Source organism: Antennarius striatus, chromosome 18, assembly GCF_040054535.1.
Source record: "Antennarius striatus isolate MH-2024 chromosome 18, ASM4005453v1, whole genome shotgun sequence".
NCBI classification, from domain to species: Eukaryota; Metazoa; Chordata; class Actinopteri; order Lophiiformes; family Antennariidae; genus Antennarius; species Antennarius striatus.
The window spans coordinates 1,280,436-1,296,246 of record NC_090793.1 but is presented as its reverse complement, the minus strand read 5'-3'; the positions used below and the strand labels follow the sequence as shown (position 1 = coordinate 1,296,246).

The 15,811-nt window shown below is 31.1% G+C and overlaps 1 protein-coding gene across 1 annotated transcript; it reads left to right on the top strand.

The window, feature by feature from the left end:
* The first annotated feature begins 4,245 nt into the window (after positions 1–4,245).
* On the top strand, positions 4,246–15,811 carry LOC137612209 (M1-specific T cell receptor alpha chain-like). The gene is made up of 5 exons (XM_068340621.1): positions 4,246–4,309; positions 14,941–15,141; positions 15,220–15,258; positions 15,343–15,450; positions 15,607–15,811. Coding segments are annotated over exons 1-5 (390 nt in total). The 5' UTR covers positions 4,246–4,269; the 3' UTR covers positions 15,609–15,811.

Sequence of the window (15,811 nt, the reverse complement as noted above, 5' to 3'; positions counted from 1 at the left end):
AGTATTTGAGAATCAACATTATCTCTAAGTGATAAAATTTCAAAAACTAAAACATCTACAGTAATTGTGTTTTACTTAAATTATTGATCATGTCAATCAACTCACCAATAGCATTAAACAGGTAGTCCTAGATAATTCACCATGAATTAACATTAATCTCCAAATGATAATATTTTAAAAACTAAAACATACATTTTGTTTTTATGCTGATGACACCAAAGTTCTGTACTTAAAGATTGAAAACAATATTGATTACAGAAATGAACAAAGTTGTGCTGGTTTGTGTTCTGGTGTGTAATGTTGTGTGAATACTGGTTATGTATATAAACTGATCTTTGGAACTGGAACCAGTTTAACCATTGAAACCAGTAAGTACTGATGAGATCAAAATATTTATATAACTATATTAAACATAACATTGTTGATCACGCATTTATCAAGACCATTAAAAGTTAGAACTTGGGAATCAACATTCTCTCTAATTGATAAAATTACAATGAATGAACTAAATTAAAATCTGTATTTTTCTTTTATGCTGATGATGCTGAAGTTTATGTTGTTAAAAACATCAAAAACTGACAGAGGAAAAAAGAGATCAACAAAGTTGTGCTGGTTTGTGTTCTGGTGTTTCATGTTGTGTGAATACTGGGATTACAAAGATCATCTTTGGAACTGGAACCAGTTTAACCATTGAAACCAGTAAGTACTGATAAAGATCAAAATTAATAATCAAAATTAATACTTACATAATTTATATAATGTTACTTCAGATTAATGATCATGATCATGAACTCATCATTGAAGTTAAAACAGTGAGTACGAGATAATTCACCGTAACTTTGTAAATGAGAATATTTCAAAAACTAAAACTTGCATTTTATAATTTTTTGATGCTAAAGAGGTGGAGTTTCCTTTGTTATAGATAAAAAATAATCAATACTGATCAGAGAAACGAACAAAGTTGTGTTGGTTTGTGTTCTGGTGTTTCATGTTGTGTGAATACTGGAAATAGAAATAAGTTCATCTTTGGAACTGGAACCAGTTTAACCATAGAAACCAGTAAGTGATGATTCAGTCCATCATTATTGATGTTATTGACATCGTCATGGTCACAGGGACGTTTTTAATCCCTCAGTTTGTCTGCAGGTTCTGTTTTAGATGAACATCTTCTTGTTTTGTCAAATCAGGCTGACCATTCAGAATCTTTCTCAGACTAAACCAGAGTAACATCAGTTCATTTCACTCAAAAAATACTGAATTGGTTTGAATTTAACTTTTTTGGCGACGTCTCAGGAAATAATCTATAAATTTTTAAATTAAAAAAATGACGACTAGCTCCACTGGTGATCTTTATGTTTCTCCTGTTCTCTAAACATCTGGGATTTAAACACACAACCAGCAGCTGAACCAGAACAGATGAACCATTAAAACCAGTCAGTACTGGTAAAGATCAAAATTAATATTTGTATCAGTGTGTTTCATGTTAAATTATTGATCGTGATCAATGTATTTATTATGAACAATATACTTTGAACGTTGAGCATAAGACAATTAACATTCTCTCTAAATAACAAAATTTCAAAAACTAAAAAACATTATTATGCCGATGACGCTGAAGTTTCTGATGTCATAAACAGAAAAAAATAAACAGAGACATCATTTTAAAATAATAATAATAATAATTGTACTTTTATGCTGATGACGCTGAAGTTTCTGTACTTAAAGACATAAAACAAACAAAGATAACAGAGACCAACAAAGTTGTGTTGGTTTGTGTTCTGCTGTTTCATGTTGTGTGACTGTTGGAAATAGAGATAAGATCATCTTTGGGACTGGAACCAGTTTAACCATTGAAACCAGTAAGTACTAACATAGAGTCCACTACTGGCTAAAGAATTAAAAATGGTAACATTAACGCAAAAATGTGTCAATTCTTTAGCTGCATGAATTAATTAAAGCAACAATTAGTAATTACCAGTATTATTACTTCACCGCAAATTAAATGTCTAAACGACAAACTTCAAAGGAAAACTCATTTTTATCAAAATTTAGAAAACAACCAATAATGAAAATAGAAATGAACAAAGTTGTGCTGGTTTGTGTTCTGGTGTTTTATGTTGTGTGAATACTGGAGGCTTAAATAAAATGATCTTTGGAACTGGAACCAGTTTAACCATTGAAACCAGTAAGTACTGATGAAGATCAAAATTGATATTTATACAACTTTATTAAACATGAAATGGTTGATCATGCATTTATCAAGAATATTTAAAGTGAGAATTTGAGAATCAACATTATCTCTAAATGATAAAATTACAATGAATGAACTAAATTAAAATCTGTATTTTTCTTTTACGCTGAAGTTTATGTAGTTAAAAACATCAAAAACTAACAGAGAAAAAAAGAGATCAAAGTTTCTGATGGGTTTTTGTTCTGGAACTTCATGTTGTGTGAATACTGGGATTACAAAGATCATCTTTGGAACTGGAACCAGTTTAACCATTGAAACCAGTAAGTACTGATAAAGATCAAAATTAATAATCAAAATTAATATTTACATAATTTATATAATGTTACTTCAGATTAATGATCATGATCATGAACTCATCATTGAAGTTAAAACAGTGAGTACGAGATAATTCACCGTAAATTTACAAATGAGAATATTTCAAAAACTAAAACTTGCATTTTATAATTTTTTGATGCTAAAGAGGTGGAGTTTCCTTTGTTATAGATAAAAAATAATCAATACTGATCAGAGAAACGAACAAAGTTGTGTTGGTTTGTGTTCTGGTGTTTCATGTTGTGTGAATACTGGAAATAGAAATAAGTTCATCTTTGGAACTGGAACCAGTTTAACCATTGAAACCAGTAAGTGATGATTCAGTCCATCATTATTGATGCTATTGACATCGTCATGGTCACAGGGACATTTTTAATCCCTCAGTTTGTCTGCAGGTTCTGTTTTAGATGAACATCTTCTTGTTTTGTCAAATCAGGCTGAACATTCAGAATCTTTCTCAGACTAAACCAGAGTAACATCAGTTCATTTCACTCAAAAAATACTGAATTTATTTGAATTTAACTTTTTTGACGACGTCTCAGGAAATAATCTATAAATTTTTTAATTAAAAAAATGACGACTAGCTCCACTGGTGATCTTTATGTTTCTCCTGTTCTCTAAACATCTGGGATTTAAACACACAACCAGCAGCTGAACCAGAACAGATGAACCATTAAAACCAGTCAGTACTGGTGAAGATCAAAATTAATGATCAAAATTAATATTTACATAATTTCTATAATTTTACTTCGAATTAATGATCATGATCATGAACTCATCATTAAAGTTAAAAACAGTGAGTACGAGATAATTCACAATAAATTTACTATATCTCCAATCGAGAATATTTAAAAAAATAAAATATAAATTTTATTTTTATGCTAAAGACGTGGAGTTTCTGTTTTTATAGATATAAAACAATCAATAATGATCAGAAGAATGAACAAAGTTGTGTTGGTTTGTGTTCTGGTGTTTCATGTTGTGTGAATACTGGAGGTAGAGATAAAATCATCTTTGGAACTGGAACCAGTTTAACCATTGAAACCAGTAAGTACTGACATAGATACAGCCAATATTTATATAATTGTGTTTTACTTGAAATTATTGATCATGTCAATCAATTCATCAATAGCATTTAACAGGTAGTCCTAGATAATTCACCATGAATTAACCATAATCTCCAAATGACAATATTTTAAAAACTAAAACATACATTTTGTTTTTATGCTGATGACACCAAAGTTTCTGTACTTAAAGATTGAAAACAATATTGATTACAGAAATGAACAAAGTTCTGCTGGTTTGTGTTCTGGTGTTTCATGTTGTGTGAATCCTGGTTATGCATATAAACTGATCTTTGGAACTGGAACCAGTTTAACCATTGAAACCAGTAAGTATTGATAAAGATCAAAATTAATAATCAAAATTAATATTTACATAATTTATATAATTTTTACTTCAAATAAATGATCATGATCATGAACTCATCATGAAAGTTAAAACAGTGAGTACGAGATAATTCACTGTAAATTTCCAAATGAGAATATTTCAAAAACTAAAACTTAAATTTTATTTTTATGCTAAAGACGTGGAGTTTCTGTTGTTGTAGATATAAAATAATCAATACTGATCAGAGAAACGAACAAAGTTGTGTTGGTTTGTGTTCTGGTGTTTCATGTTGTGTGAATGTTGGAGCTCAATATCGAATGTTCTTTGGAACTGGAACCAGTTTAACCATTGAAACCAGTAAGTACTGATGAAGATCAAAATTTATATTTATATAAATATGTGGTATTTGAAATTATTGATCGTGATCTCTGCATTTATTAAGAACATTAAAAGTGAGTATTTGAGAATCAACATTATCTCTAAGTGATAAAATTTCAAAAACTAAAACAATTATTTTACTTTTATACTGATGACGCTGCAGTTTCTATGCTTAAATTGATAAAACAATCAATAATGAAAACAGAATCAACAAAGTTGTGCTGGTTTGTGTTCTGGTGTTTAATGTTGTGTGAATACTGGTTATGCATATGAACTGTTCTTTGGAACTGGAACCAGTTTAACCATTGAAACCAGTAAGTACTGATCCAGTCTTAAAGATAAATGTTAAAACTGTTCAGAAACTTTGAGAACAAACATTTCTCTTGGTCTCATGTAAATATTTCAGAATCTTTCTCTCAGACTAAACCAGAGTAACATCAGTTCATTTCACTCAAAAAATTGATTTGAATTTAACTTTTTTGGCGACTTCTCAGGAAATAATCCATAAATTTTGTACTTTAAAAAATGACGACCAGCTGTTCTCTAAACATCTGGGATTTAAACACACAACCAGAAATAAATGTGTTCATGTTAATTATTGATCGTAATCAATGTATTTATTATGAACATTATACTTTGAACGTTGAGCATTAAAAAATTAACATTATCTCTAAATGACAAATTGACATTATCTCTAAATGACAAAATGACATTATCTCTAAATGACAAATTAACATTATCTCTAAATAACATTAACATTATACATGTATCTAGATGACAAAATTTCAAAAAGTAAAAAACATGTTATTTTTTGCCAATGACGCTGAAATTTCTGATGTCGAAAACAAATAACGGAGAAAAATAGAGATCAACAAAGTTCTGCTGGGTTTGTGTTCTGGAACTTCATGTTGTGTGAATGTTGGAACTAGAAAAATCATCTTTGGAACTGGAACCAGTTTAACCATTGAAACCAGTAAGTACTGATCCAGTCTTAAAGATAAATGTTAAAACTGTTCAGAAACTTTGAGAACAAACATTTCTCTTGGTCTCATGTAAATATTTCAGAATCTTTCTCTCAGACTAAACCAGAGTAACATCAGTTCATTTCACTCAAAAAATTGATTTGAATTTAACTTTTTTGGCGACTTCTCAGGAAATAATCCATAAATTTTGTACTTTAAAAAATGACGACCAGCTGTTCTCTAAACATCTGGGATTTAAACACACAACCAGAAATAAATGTGTTCATGTTAATTATTGATCGTAATCAATGTATTTATTATGAACATTATACTTTGAACGTTGAGCATTAAAAAATTAACATTATCTCTAAATGACAAATTGACATTATCTCTAAATGACAAAATGACATTATCTCTAAATGACAAATTAACATTATCTCTAAATAACATTAACATTATACATGTATCTAGATGACAAAATTTCAAAAAGTAAAAAACATGTTATTTTTTGCCAATGACGCTGAAATTTCTGATGTCGAAAACAAATAACGGAGAAAAATAGAGATCAACAAAGTTCTGCTGGGTTTGTGTTCTGGAACTTCATGTTGTGTGAATGTTGGAACTAGAAAAATCATCTTTGGAACTGGAACCAGTTTAACCATTGAAACCAGTAAGTACAGATAAAGTCAATATATATTTAATTTACTTTTACTTGAAATTATTGATCACGATCAATTAATTCATCTTGAATATTAAAACAGTGACGACTGCATAATTCACCATAAATTTTAAGTACCAACATGGAGTCCAGACGGTTCTAGAAACTCAAAGATTGTCAACATGAAAGTAATTTTTTCCTAAATGGAGTTTATTGAACTGTAATAGAAATAGAAGCAGACACATGTTTTACTAACACAGTGTATCTACAATGGTTTGAAGTCATTTCATGGTTCTTTTACAAGGAAATGAAATATTTAAATTTTTTTAGTCTTGATCAGTAAATGTAAACCTGAGATGAACTAACCTGTAAATGTAATCCAACCTAGATGATGTAAATCCACTCTTGAAAGACCGACTGTTTCACAGCAGTCAGACCCTCATCGTCTAAAACTGATATCAAGATGAATTTAACCATTAAATCTGGATCAGGAGGTTTTGAAGATGAATCCGTTTCAGCTCCGATCAGACTTCAGTTCAGTCTGTTTCATTAATCAGTCATGAATTTTTGGGATGTATTCATTCCAACATTTGTTCTGACCTTTGAGGTGTTTTGTCCTGTCAGTCCGTACTGAGGGACGCTGCCCGAATGGCATCTGGAGCCATAGTCAAATAGAGACTCATAAGTTAGCAATTTAAACTAGATTTACACACATTTATTTCTTGGGTAATTTAAAATGACTTCTGGCTGTAAATTGTGAAGCTTCAGCAGGTTGTTGCTCAGACGTTGGTGTGTTGGTGTTTCATGTTGTGTGAATACTGGAGCTGACAAACTGGTCTTTGGCTCAGGGATCAGGCTGAACGTGGAGGTCAGTAAGTTCACTTTGATGGCTTCAAAAAAGGAGTTTAACGGTTTCATTCACACAAAAATCTAATAGCTTCTTTAAAAGTGGCTCGTAAGAAAATCTTGGATTTTCATTTATATTAGGTTTTTTTTTTTAATTAAACATGTATTTCATATTTTGAATATTTTGAATATTTAAATGTTTTATATTTTTAAAAATATTTTTAAAGCATTAAAAAAGTTTTCCACCTTGTAAAAATTCTATACATATATACACTAGATTTGAAAGTTTATCCGGGTTTGTCGAAGCTGAACTTGAGTGACAGTTGTTATGCAAAGACCTTATCTGATGTAGATGATTAAAATAACACAAGTGTGTTAAAGTTGATTAATTTATCCCACTCTCAATTAGTGAAAAAAAAAAAAGAATTCAATTAAAAACATTTAATTTGACTTGGTATTTATTCAGAATGTTATTTTAGAGGTTAATGCTCCATCAGTGAGTTTTTGTGGCTGGACGTCTCAGAGTGTGTCTGGATCTGGAAATTATAAACTCACCTTTGGTTCTGGAACTAAACTGACGGTTGAATTTCGTAAGTCTCTAAATTAATTTCTCAGGAATTTTCACATCAGAAACATGAACATGTAGAATCATTTTGTGATTGGATATTTAAACTACTGTACATAAAAATGATGGTCGAAACCTTTATTAGAAGAATGTGCAGCTAAACACTGAATAGAGTGGAACTTCATGTTGTGTGAATGTTGGAACTGGAACCAGTTTAACCATTGAAACCAGTAAGTGATCATTCAGTCCAACATTATTGATCTTATTGACATCATTGAACATTCTGTCATCTAAGTTGATGTTTTAAAATCCTTCAAAAAATGGCTAAATGTGATTTTATGAAAAGAGGTTTTTCAAAAAAACCCATTGACCATTAAACCAGATTAACCATTAAAACCATTAGATACTAAAATAAAGTCCACCGCTGACTAAATATTTATAGACGGGAACATAAACCTAAAGATTGTCAATACGTCATCTGATAATGAATCAATCAAAGCAATGATCAATGAATTCAGGGCAGCCTGAACAAAAGGTTCCGTCAGTGTCTCTAAAATGAGATTTTATTTCTAGTTTGTTATAAAACGACATGATTTTGTTCCACAATTGAGTTCAGAAACTTTGAGACAGCAGTCAGAATAAAATGTTTGTTGAAGTTATAGTTCAAACACGTTTGATTTTAAGTTCAATGTTTAATGTATGTATTTATGTACGGGTTTGTAGATTTACTCTCCGAAGCTAAAAAAAAAATCAATACCTGAATTATTTTACTTTATTTTATTTGACCAGACTCTTGAAACGAGTCGGTGACATCTGGCTCTAATTCATTTGTCATTTAAAAAGTGTCTAATATCTTCTTTAATAGTGGCTCAAAAAAATCTTAGATTTTAATTTATATTATGTTAGTTGGGGTTTTTTTGGAATTAAACATGTATTTCATATTTCAAATATTTTAAATATTTGGATATTTTATATTATTTTAAATATTTTTAAAGCATTTAAAAAGTTTACTGAGAGATTTTCCATTTTTTAAAAATTCTATATATACAGTACACTAGATCTGAAAGTTGATCCGGGTTTGTTGAAGCTGAACTTGAGTGACAGTTGTTGTAGTTTTTGTTCTGCTCAGACAGACTGTGTGAATACTGGAGACTGGAAAATCACCTTTGGTGAAGGAACTAAACTAACAATTAGCACCAGTGAGTAAAAACCATCTCCCATTTTCCTCTGTCTTGTTAGTCTAATATCTACTGTCATAAAACAATAGTACAAAAGAAATAAGATAAAGTAAATGAATAAATATATAAAGAAGAATCAAAGAAGAAACTCTGACATCCAGTTAAAACCAGATGCTTCACACTAAATTGCAGCTGAAACCTTTAAGTCTCTAAACATTTCTAATTAGCAGTACAGTAATTAATCTAGTTTCATTATTCAATAACACTTGTAGTTATTGTACGCATGTGACGACTGGATCGAACTGGACAACTTTATTTGGGACAGGGACCAAACTAACGGTAGAACGCGGTGAGTGAAGAACATCGTTACTGTCATTACTGATGAACTGTTAACAATTAACCTGATAATTAAACTTCATCAACACCAGTTAGCCTGAAGTCAGCTCATCCACTTTCACACAAACTGCGTGAACAGGGCTCGAAATTGCGACCATTCTGGTCGCATATGCACCCAAATTTTTATCAGTGCGACTATTAAATATATTTGGGGGCACCGGTGCGACCAGGGGAAGAAATCTGGTTGGCCTTTTTTTTCCTCGTCTCTCTCAATCTCTCTCCATAGAACAGGGGTTACCAAATGGCGGTCCGGATCCGGACCACGTGATGGTTCTGTCCGGACCTGTGACCACTCCACGATAAATTCACCAGAGTAGATTTTCTTGGTGCGTTTTTACTTGCAGTTCGCGGCTACAAACACGTTTGATTTTAAGTTAAATGTTTAATGTATGTATTTATGTACACATTTGTAGGTTTTCTCTCCGAGAAAAAAAAAATCAAAACCTGAAATATTTTACTTTATTTTATTTGACCAGACTCTTGAAACGAGTCTGTGACATCTGGCTCTAATTCATTTGTCATTTAAAAAGTTTCCAATATCTTCTTCATAAAAATTGGTTCATAAAAATCTTGCATTTTAATTTATATTATATTAGTTGTTGTTTTTTGTTAGAATTAAACATGTATTTCCTATTTCAAATATTTTGAATATTTAGATTTTTTCAATTTTTTTAAATAATTTTAAAGCATGAAAAAAGTTTACTTTTTTCATGCTTTAATGCACTTTGTAAAAATTCTATATATACAGTACACTAGATCTGAAAGTTGATCCGGGTTTGTTGAAGCTGAACTTGAGGGACAGTTGTTGTAGTTTTTGTTCTGCTCAGACAGACTGTGTGAATACTGGAGACTGGAGAATCACCTTTGGTGAAGGAACCAAACTAACCGTAGAAACCAGTGAGTAACGATTCTCATCAAGGTTGCTGTTGATACAAAGACCTTATCTGGTACAGAAAATTAAAATAAGAGGAATTACTCTCTCAGCTAAAACGAATGTAATGGATGTAGTGTTTATTACTTGAGGTGATCAGATGATGATTATAGATGATTACACTAAATTATGTGTTTTGGTTATATAAGTAATTTATGGTTTGTTGGTTTTTATCCAAAAGAATTTTAAAGATGAATCAATTTTCCCACTGACATTCAGTTTAAAACGTTAACATAAAGCAAATATTAAAGTTAAATTGTTGGGGAAACACTTTGTAAAAAGTTTGCTGGACTTTTACAGTTAGTTTGGAAATGTAAGTAATATTGATGTTTAAATAAACACACTAGTTCAGATTACACACATTATCAGTTTTAAAAGAAGTTAAATCTCCCCAGTGGGTTTTTGTGGTTGGACGTCTCAGAGTGTGTCTGGATCTGGAAATTATAAACTCATCTTTGGTTCTGGAACTAAACTGACGGTTGAATTTCATAAGTCTCTAAATTAATTTCTCAGGGATTTTCACATCAGAAACATTAACATGTAGAATCATTTTGAGATTGTATATTTAAACTACTGTATATAAAAATGATGGTCGAAACCTTTATTAGAAGAATATACAGATAAACACTGAATAGAGCGCTGACTTGATTTGAGCTGTTATTTATCCACATTTAAATGACGTAAACTTGTAGTCCTGTGAATGCTCCATCTGTGGATTAATGTAGTGGGACGTCTCAGAGTGCGACTCAATCTGGATTAAAACTCACTTTTGGCTCTGGAACTAAACTAACAATTAGCACCAGTAAGTAAAAACCATCCCCCATAATCCTTTGCCTTTTGTCGAATATAAACGAGAACTAAAACAAGACTAAAAGACGAATAACAAAAGGGGTAAACATTACATTACAAAAAAATGAATGAATTAACTTAACAAGAATAAATCTGCAGATTTTATAATGTCATGTTATAATTAATAAATTTACACCCTGTGGACAATAATTTTACAAATTCACTGCCACTGAAGTGAAACAAGAGCATTTCACAAACCTGATTGGATGAATGAAGTCAGTCAGTGTATAGATTAGATTAGATTAGATTAGATTAGATTAGATTAGATTAGATTAGATTAGTGGAATTAGGCATTATAATTGTGTATGAAAACAGTGCAACTTTATAAATATTTGAATGAAAAATTCATGCATTCGAGAGAATAAAATAATTTAAGTTCGTTCAACTCAACTTCTTGGCATTAAAGTACATTTTATAGCAGATAATAGAAACAAATGCATCATCGCTTTATGCACATTAAAGTTACAACCGTCGTATCCAAACATCCAGTTAAAATAAGGTGATTTTTGTTGATTTGAGATTAATATAAAGAAATCACTAAAGCATAATTCATTTTCTACAAATCTTTTGTCGACGACACAAAAGTGTGTCCGTAGTTCCAGTGTGATAATTAACAGTGAACAGCAGGTGATTCTAACTGATTTTAATTAGTTGTAAGAAATATGATTATTTGTTATCCAAATCCTGCACCATGATTTCCAGATTTACTAAACTCATCTTTTACTTTCTCTAAACTCTGTAAAGAGAAACAGCTACAGTTGTTGTCCAAGTATGCAACATTAGTTAAAAACTAAATTGTGAGTTTTATGTTTCACAACATCAGTCTAAACAAACTCTGAGTGGAGAATGTAAAACAGAGAATTTCTGCAGCAAATATTTTTTTATTTTAAATCAGATACGCTTGGATTTTTCAGAAAATCTTAGCTCACATTTAATGTCATTGTTTTACCAACGTGTGAATAATTATATGAACAAGATCATCTTTGGTTCCGGCATAAAAGTGACACTTAAATGGAGTTGCTGAATTAATTTTCAAATGATTCTTCATAGAAACAAAAATTTATGAATTATAGATTTCTGTCAAGACAGAAACACCCATTTAAAACCATTTTTATCTTTGGGAGTTTTGTTCTAAGTTAAAGATCATAGTTGAGTTTTTAATCATATGCAGTTTAAATTCTTAAATCCAGATTTTATTGTTATGTCGGTTTTTTATTCTTCTTTAGATTCATTAGACTTGTAGTTTTTTGGTTTTATAGGTTAACGTTCCACCCGTGGGTTTATGTTGTTGGACGTCTCAGAGTGGGACTGGATCTGGATTTAATAAACTCATTTTTGGGTCTGGAACCAAACTGATGATTAGAACCAGTAAGTAAAAGTATTATTATTAATAGACAAATATCAATCAATGTTAATCCACAATAGAAAAGGTGGGAAAAAACAGGAAAATACATGTGATAATCTATGGATAATCTATGAATTTGAAAACAATAATTTAATGACATTCAAGTGAAACAGTTTAGAATCTGTAAATAAAAGATATAGAAAAAAATTATTTACAGTGTATATATATATATATATATATATATATATATATATATATATATATATATATATATATATATATATACCTGTATATATAATGAAAAAAATATTTGTCATGTAAAAAAATCATATACATATGCATGCATATATATATATATATATATATATATATATATATATATATATATATATATATATATATATATATATATATATATATATATATATATATATATATATATGCATACACCAGATTAATTGTTAGCTATGTTTCCCATTATTGATTCAATAATATTTATGTCAGTAATTTTTTACTGTATGCTAGATTTACTAGATGAAATTATTAAGTTCTTTATTGATTTATAGCAAGATATTAAAAACAAGAAAAACTGTCGTGACCGATTTCACATTTATGGGTACGGTAAGTAAAACACTCCATCATTGCTGTTGAGTCACTTTGTGAGTTTATACGATGAAGCGTCTCGCTGTGGGAACGATGCGACGCGACGGTTCGTCTTTGGACGAGGGATTGAGCTGAAAATACATAACCGTAAGATTTTATGATCATTAAAGAAAAAAATGAGTCGCGATAACTCTTTAAGAAAAATAAACATAAACAGTCAAATATCCACTTAAAGCCATAAAACATTCTGACGGTTCAGAAACTCTTCTTCGCTTAATGTCATTGGATTTGTTGATGTGTGAATAGTTATGGAAACAAGATCATTTTTGGTTCTGGAACAAAACTGACTGTCGAATCAAGTAAGTTATTAACTTAATTTAGAAGTAATTTTCTAATGGTTCTACATCAGAAACCTCAAGAAATGTAAAAATATTTTAAAAAATTTAAGACACATAAAACACTTTAATAGTTGCAGCTAATAGTTTATTAACTCTGGTGTTTTTTTGTTATTTAAAATGTGCAAAAGATAGAAGATGCAAAGAAAAAATCTAAAAAGTGTTTTTTTTGTTAATTATTTCTCTTTCTTTCAATTCAGAAAAACACATAATATCATTATTTATGTTTAGGGCTTTTTTTTTCTTTTTCTTTTGTCAAAGTAAAGGTCAGATTTCAGACTCTGATTCAGCTTGAATTCTCAAAATTTCCAAATGCATTTCTTTTAAATAACATTTAACAAGGTTCCGATGAGAGATGTTCAGTTTCCTTAAATAGTCAAAACACACTATTCTCTGGTTATCTTTTTAAAAGTTATTGGTGAGTTTTCAACGGAATTTTAATGAAAATAGTTGAGGTTATTGTTCAGATCGGACAGACTGTGTGAATACTGGTGGAGACTGGAAAATCATTTTTGGAGAAGGAATCATATGAACCGTAGAAAAGAGTGAGTGATGTTTACTTATGGTTTTATCTATAATTTATTCTTCTTTAGATTAATTAGACTTGTAATTCTGTTGGTTTTTATAGAAGTTAATGATCCACCTGCGGGTTTGTTGGACGTCTCAGGACAAATATTCATCACGGAAAAATAACAAATGCATAAACAACATAACTGAAATAAACAAATACAAATTTGCGGATTATGTAATTTCATGGGATTATCTTTTAATTTGAACAATCTGGACAATAATTTTACAAATGTAATGACATTGGAATGAAACAGTTCCAACATAAATAAAAGAGATGGAAACAACACATTTTAGAATCTGTAAATAAAAGATTTTTATACACAAGAAGATTAAATTATTTAAACTCTTCAATGATTTGTGTCAAGAAAAACCCGTCGTAAACAGATTTCGGTTTATAAATTTGAAAAAAAAAAAGACCGTCACTATTACAAATGTATCACAAACAATGGAACTCAAGAATGGCGATGATGTTTTTCTTTCACTGCGTGACACACACCCTGATAAAATAAATTTTTAAATGGAATTAAATTTAACAATGCAATTGTGATGTCATACAAAAGCATACATTTCTTATGTCGCCATTTTTATACACACATGCAATAATGTTTTTCGGAAAATGTCACATGATAATCTTCACAATGACTGACTTCATTCACCAAATCATTTTAACTTTATGTGTGGAAAAAGTGGGGGTTTTTTTACATAAAAAATGTTAGAAAAAAATTTTAAAAATTAAAATTGTGAAAGAAATTTGCATAATTTCATGTCAAAAATCTAGATTTCAGAAATTTGTTTTTAAACATATTTTTTATTAAATCTGTAAATCTTGTCGGATTTAATCATCTTTTTACAGGTAAACGATTTTGTTGAGATTTGCAAATATTTAATAGTCTCTAATATTTAATTAATGAAGTGCTTTTTTCAGTGTGATGGACTTTTAGGAATGGTTTCTGTCTTGAAGCATCTGGCGATGTTTTAAAATCTGTTTAAAATGCTCAAACAAAGCGGGAAATATATTTGGTGTCTTCGACTGAGATGCTCCTGCGGTGGAGGATCTTGAAGATCAAATATTTTAAGGGATCTAAGAAATAAAATGAAAGAAATGTGTTTGAGAGCGCTGCTTTTAATTTTGTTGGACGGATCACGAGTGTCAAACTTTTTGAGCTTCCAAAAAAGACGTTTTGAGAATCCTCACGTTTTGAGACTGGCTTCCATCACGGTGGTCCGGAGGTTCGACCTCCAGGTTGCCTTTTTTTTCTTTTTCTGTTTTTTCTTTCTCTCTCATTGATTATTGTGTGTTTGTGTTTTTCAGAGGAGGAGTTCTCCCCGTCCTACTTCAAACTGGGGGCGGGCAGCACCAAGGCCTGCCTGGCCACCGGCTTCAGCCGGAACAACGTCCACGTGAACGACTCTCTGTTCAAACAGACCCAACCCGTCCGGATCCACGAGGATTCTCTCTACAACCAGGTGGTGCTGCTCTCCTCCAAAGAGGATGAACAACTCTGTGATAAAGGTGAGATTATTACCCCCTAAGACCGAAGCTGGGGCAGAAAAGAACGGGGGAATAAACTGTGACGCGTCTGTCTTTCAGTGGAGGTACCCGACCCCTGTGAGGACTCTGTGGCACAAGGTCGGTCTTCACCCCCATTGATCCTCTGGTTGGGTCCAGACGGTTCTGGTGGTTCTGGGGCCTGACGTTCCTGTCTGCTTACAGATCCGGCGTTGAACCTGCTGGCTCTGACGGTTCTGGGACTCCGACTGATCTTCTTCAAGACCGTCGTCTTCAACGTGCTGATGACTCTTCGGCTGTGGATCAGTCAGTGTGAGTACCAAACCAGAGACGAGGCCCCCGAGGGCCCATTTACCCTCTTTAATCGCCACATTTCATGTTTTATTTGCGTGACAAGAGAGTAAAGCCATGTTTTCACAATAGATATGAAGAATTTCATTAAATATTTTATTTAATTTTGTCCCGTAGGAGCTGTGGTGACCTTCAGCAGAACCAGACTGAAGACCGAACACGGACCCGGTTTCAGCCACATGTATAAATATCAGCTGTGTTAATAAAGTAGATATAATCATCTTGATGGTATTTGTTTTCCATGAGTAAATATAGACTCAAATAAATCTTCTTTTGCGTGATTTTAAATGTATTATCTTTACAATAAAGATTAAAACAGTGA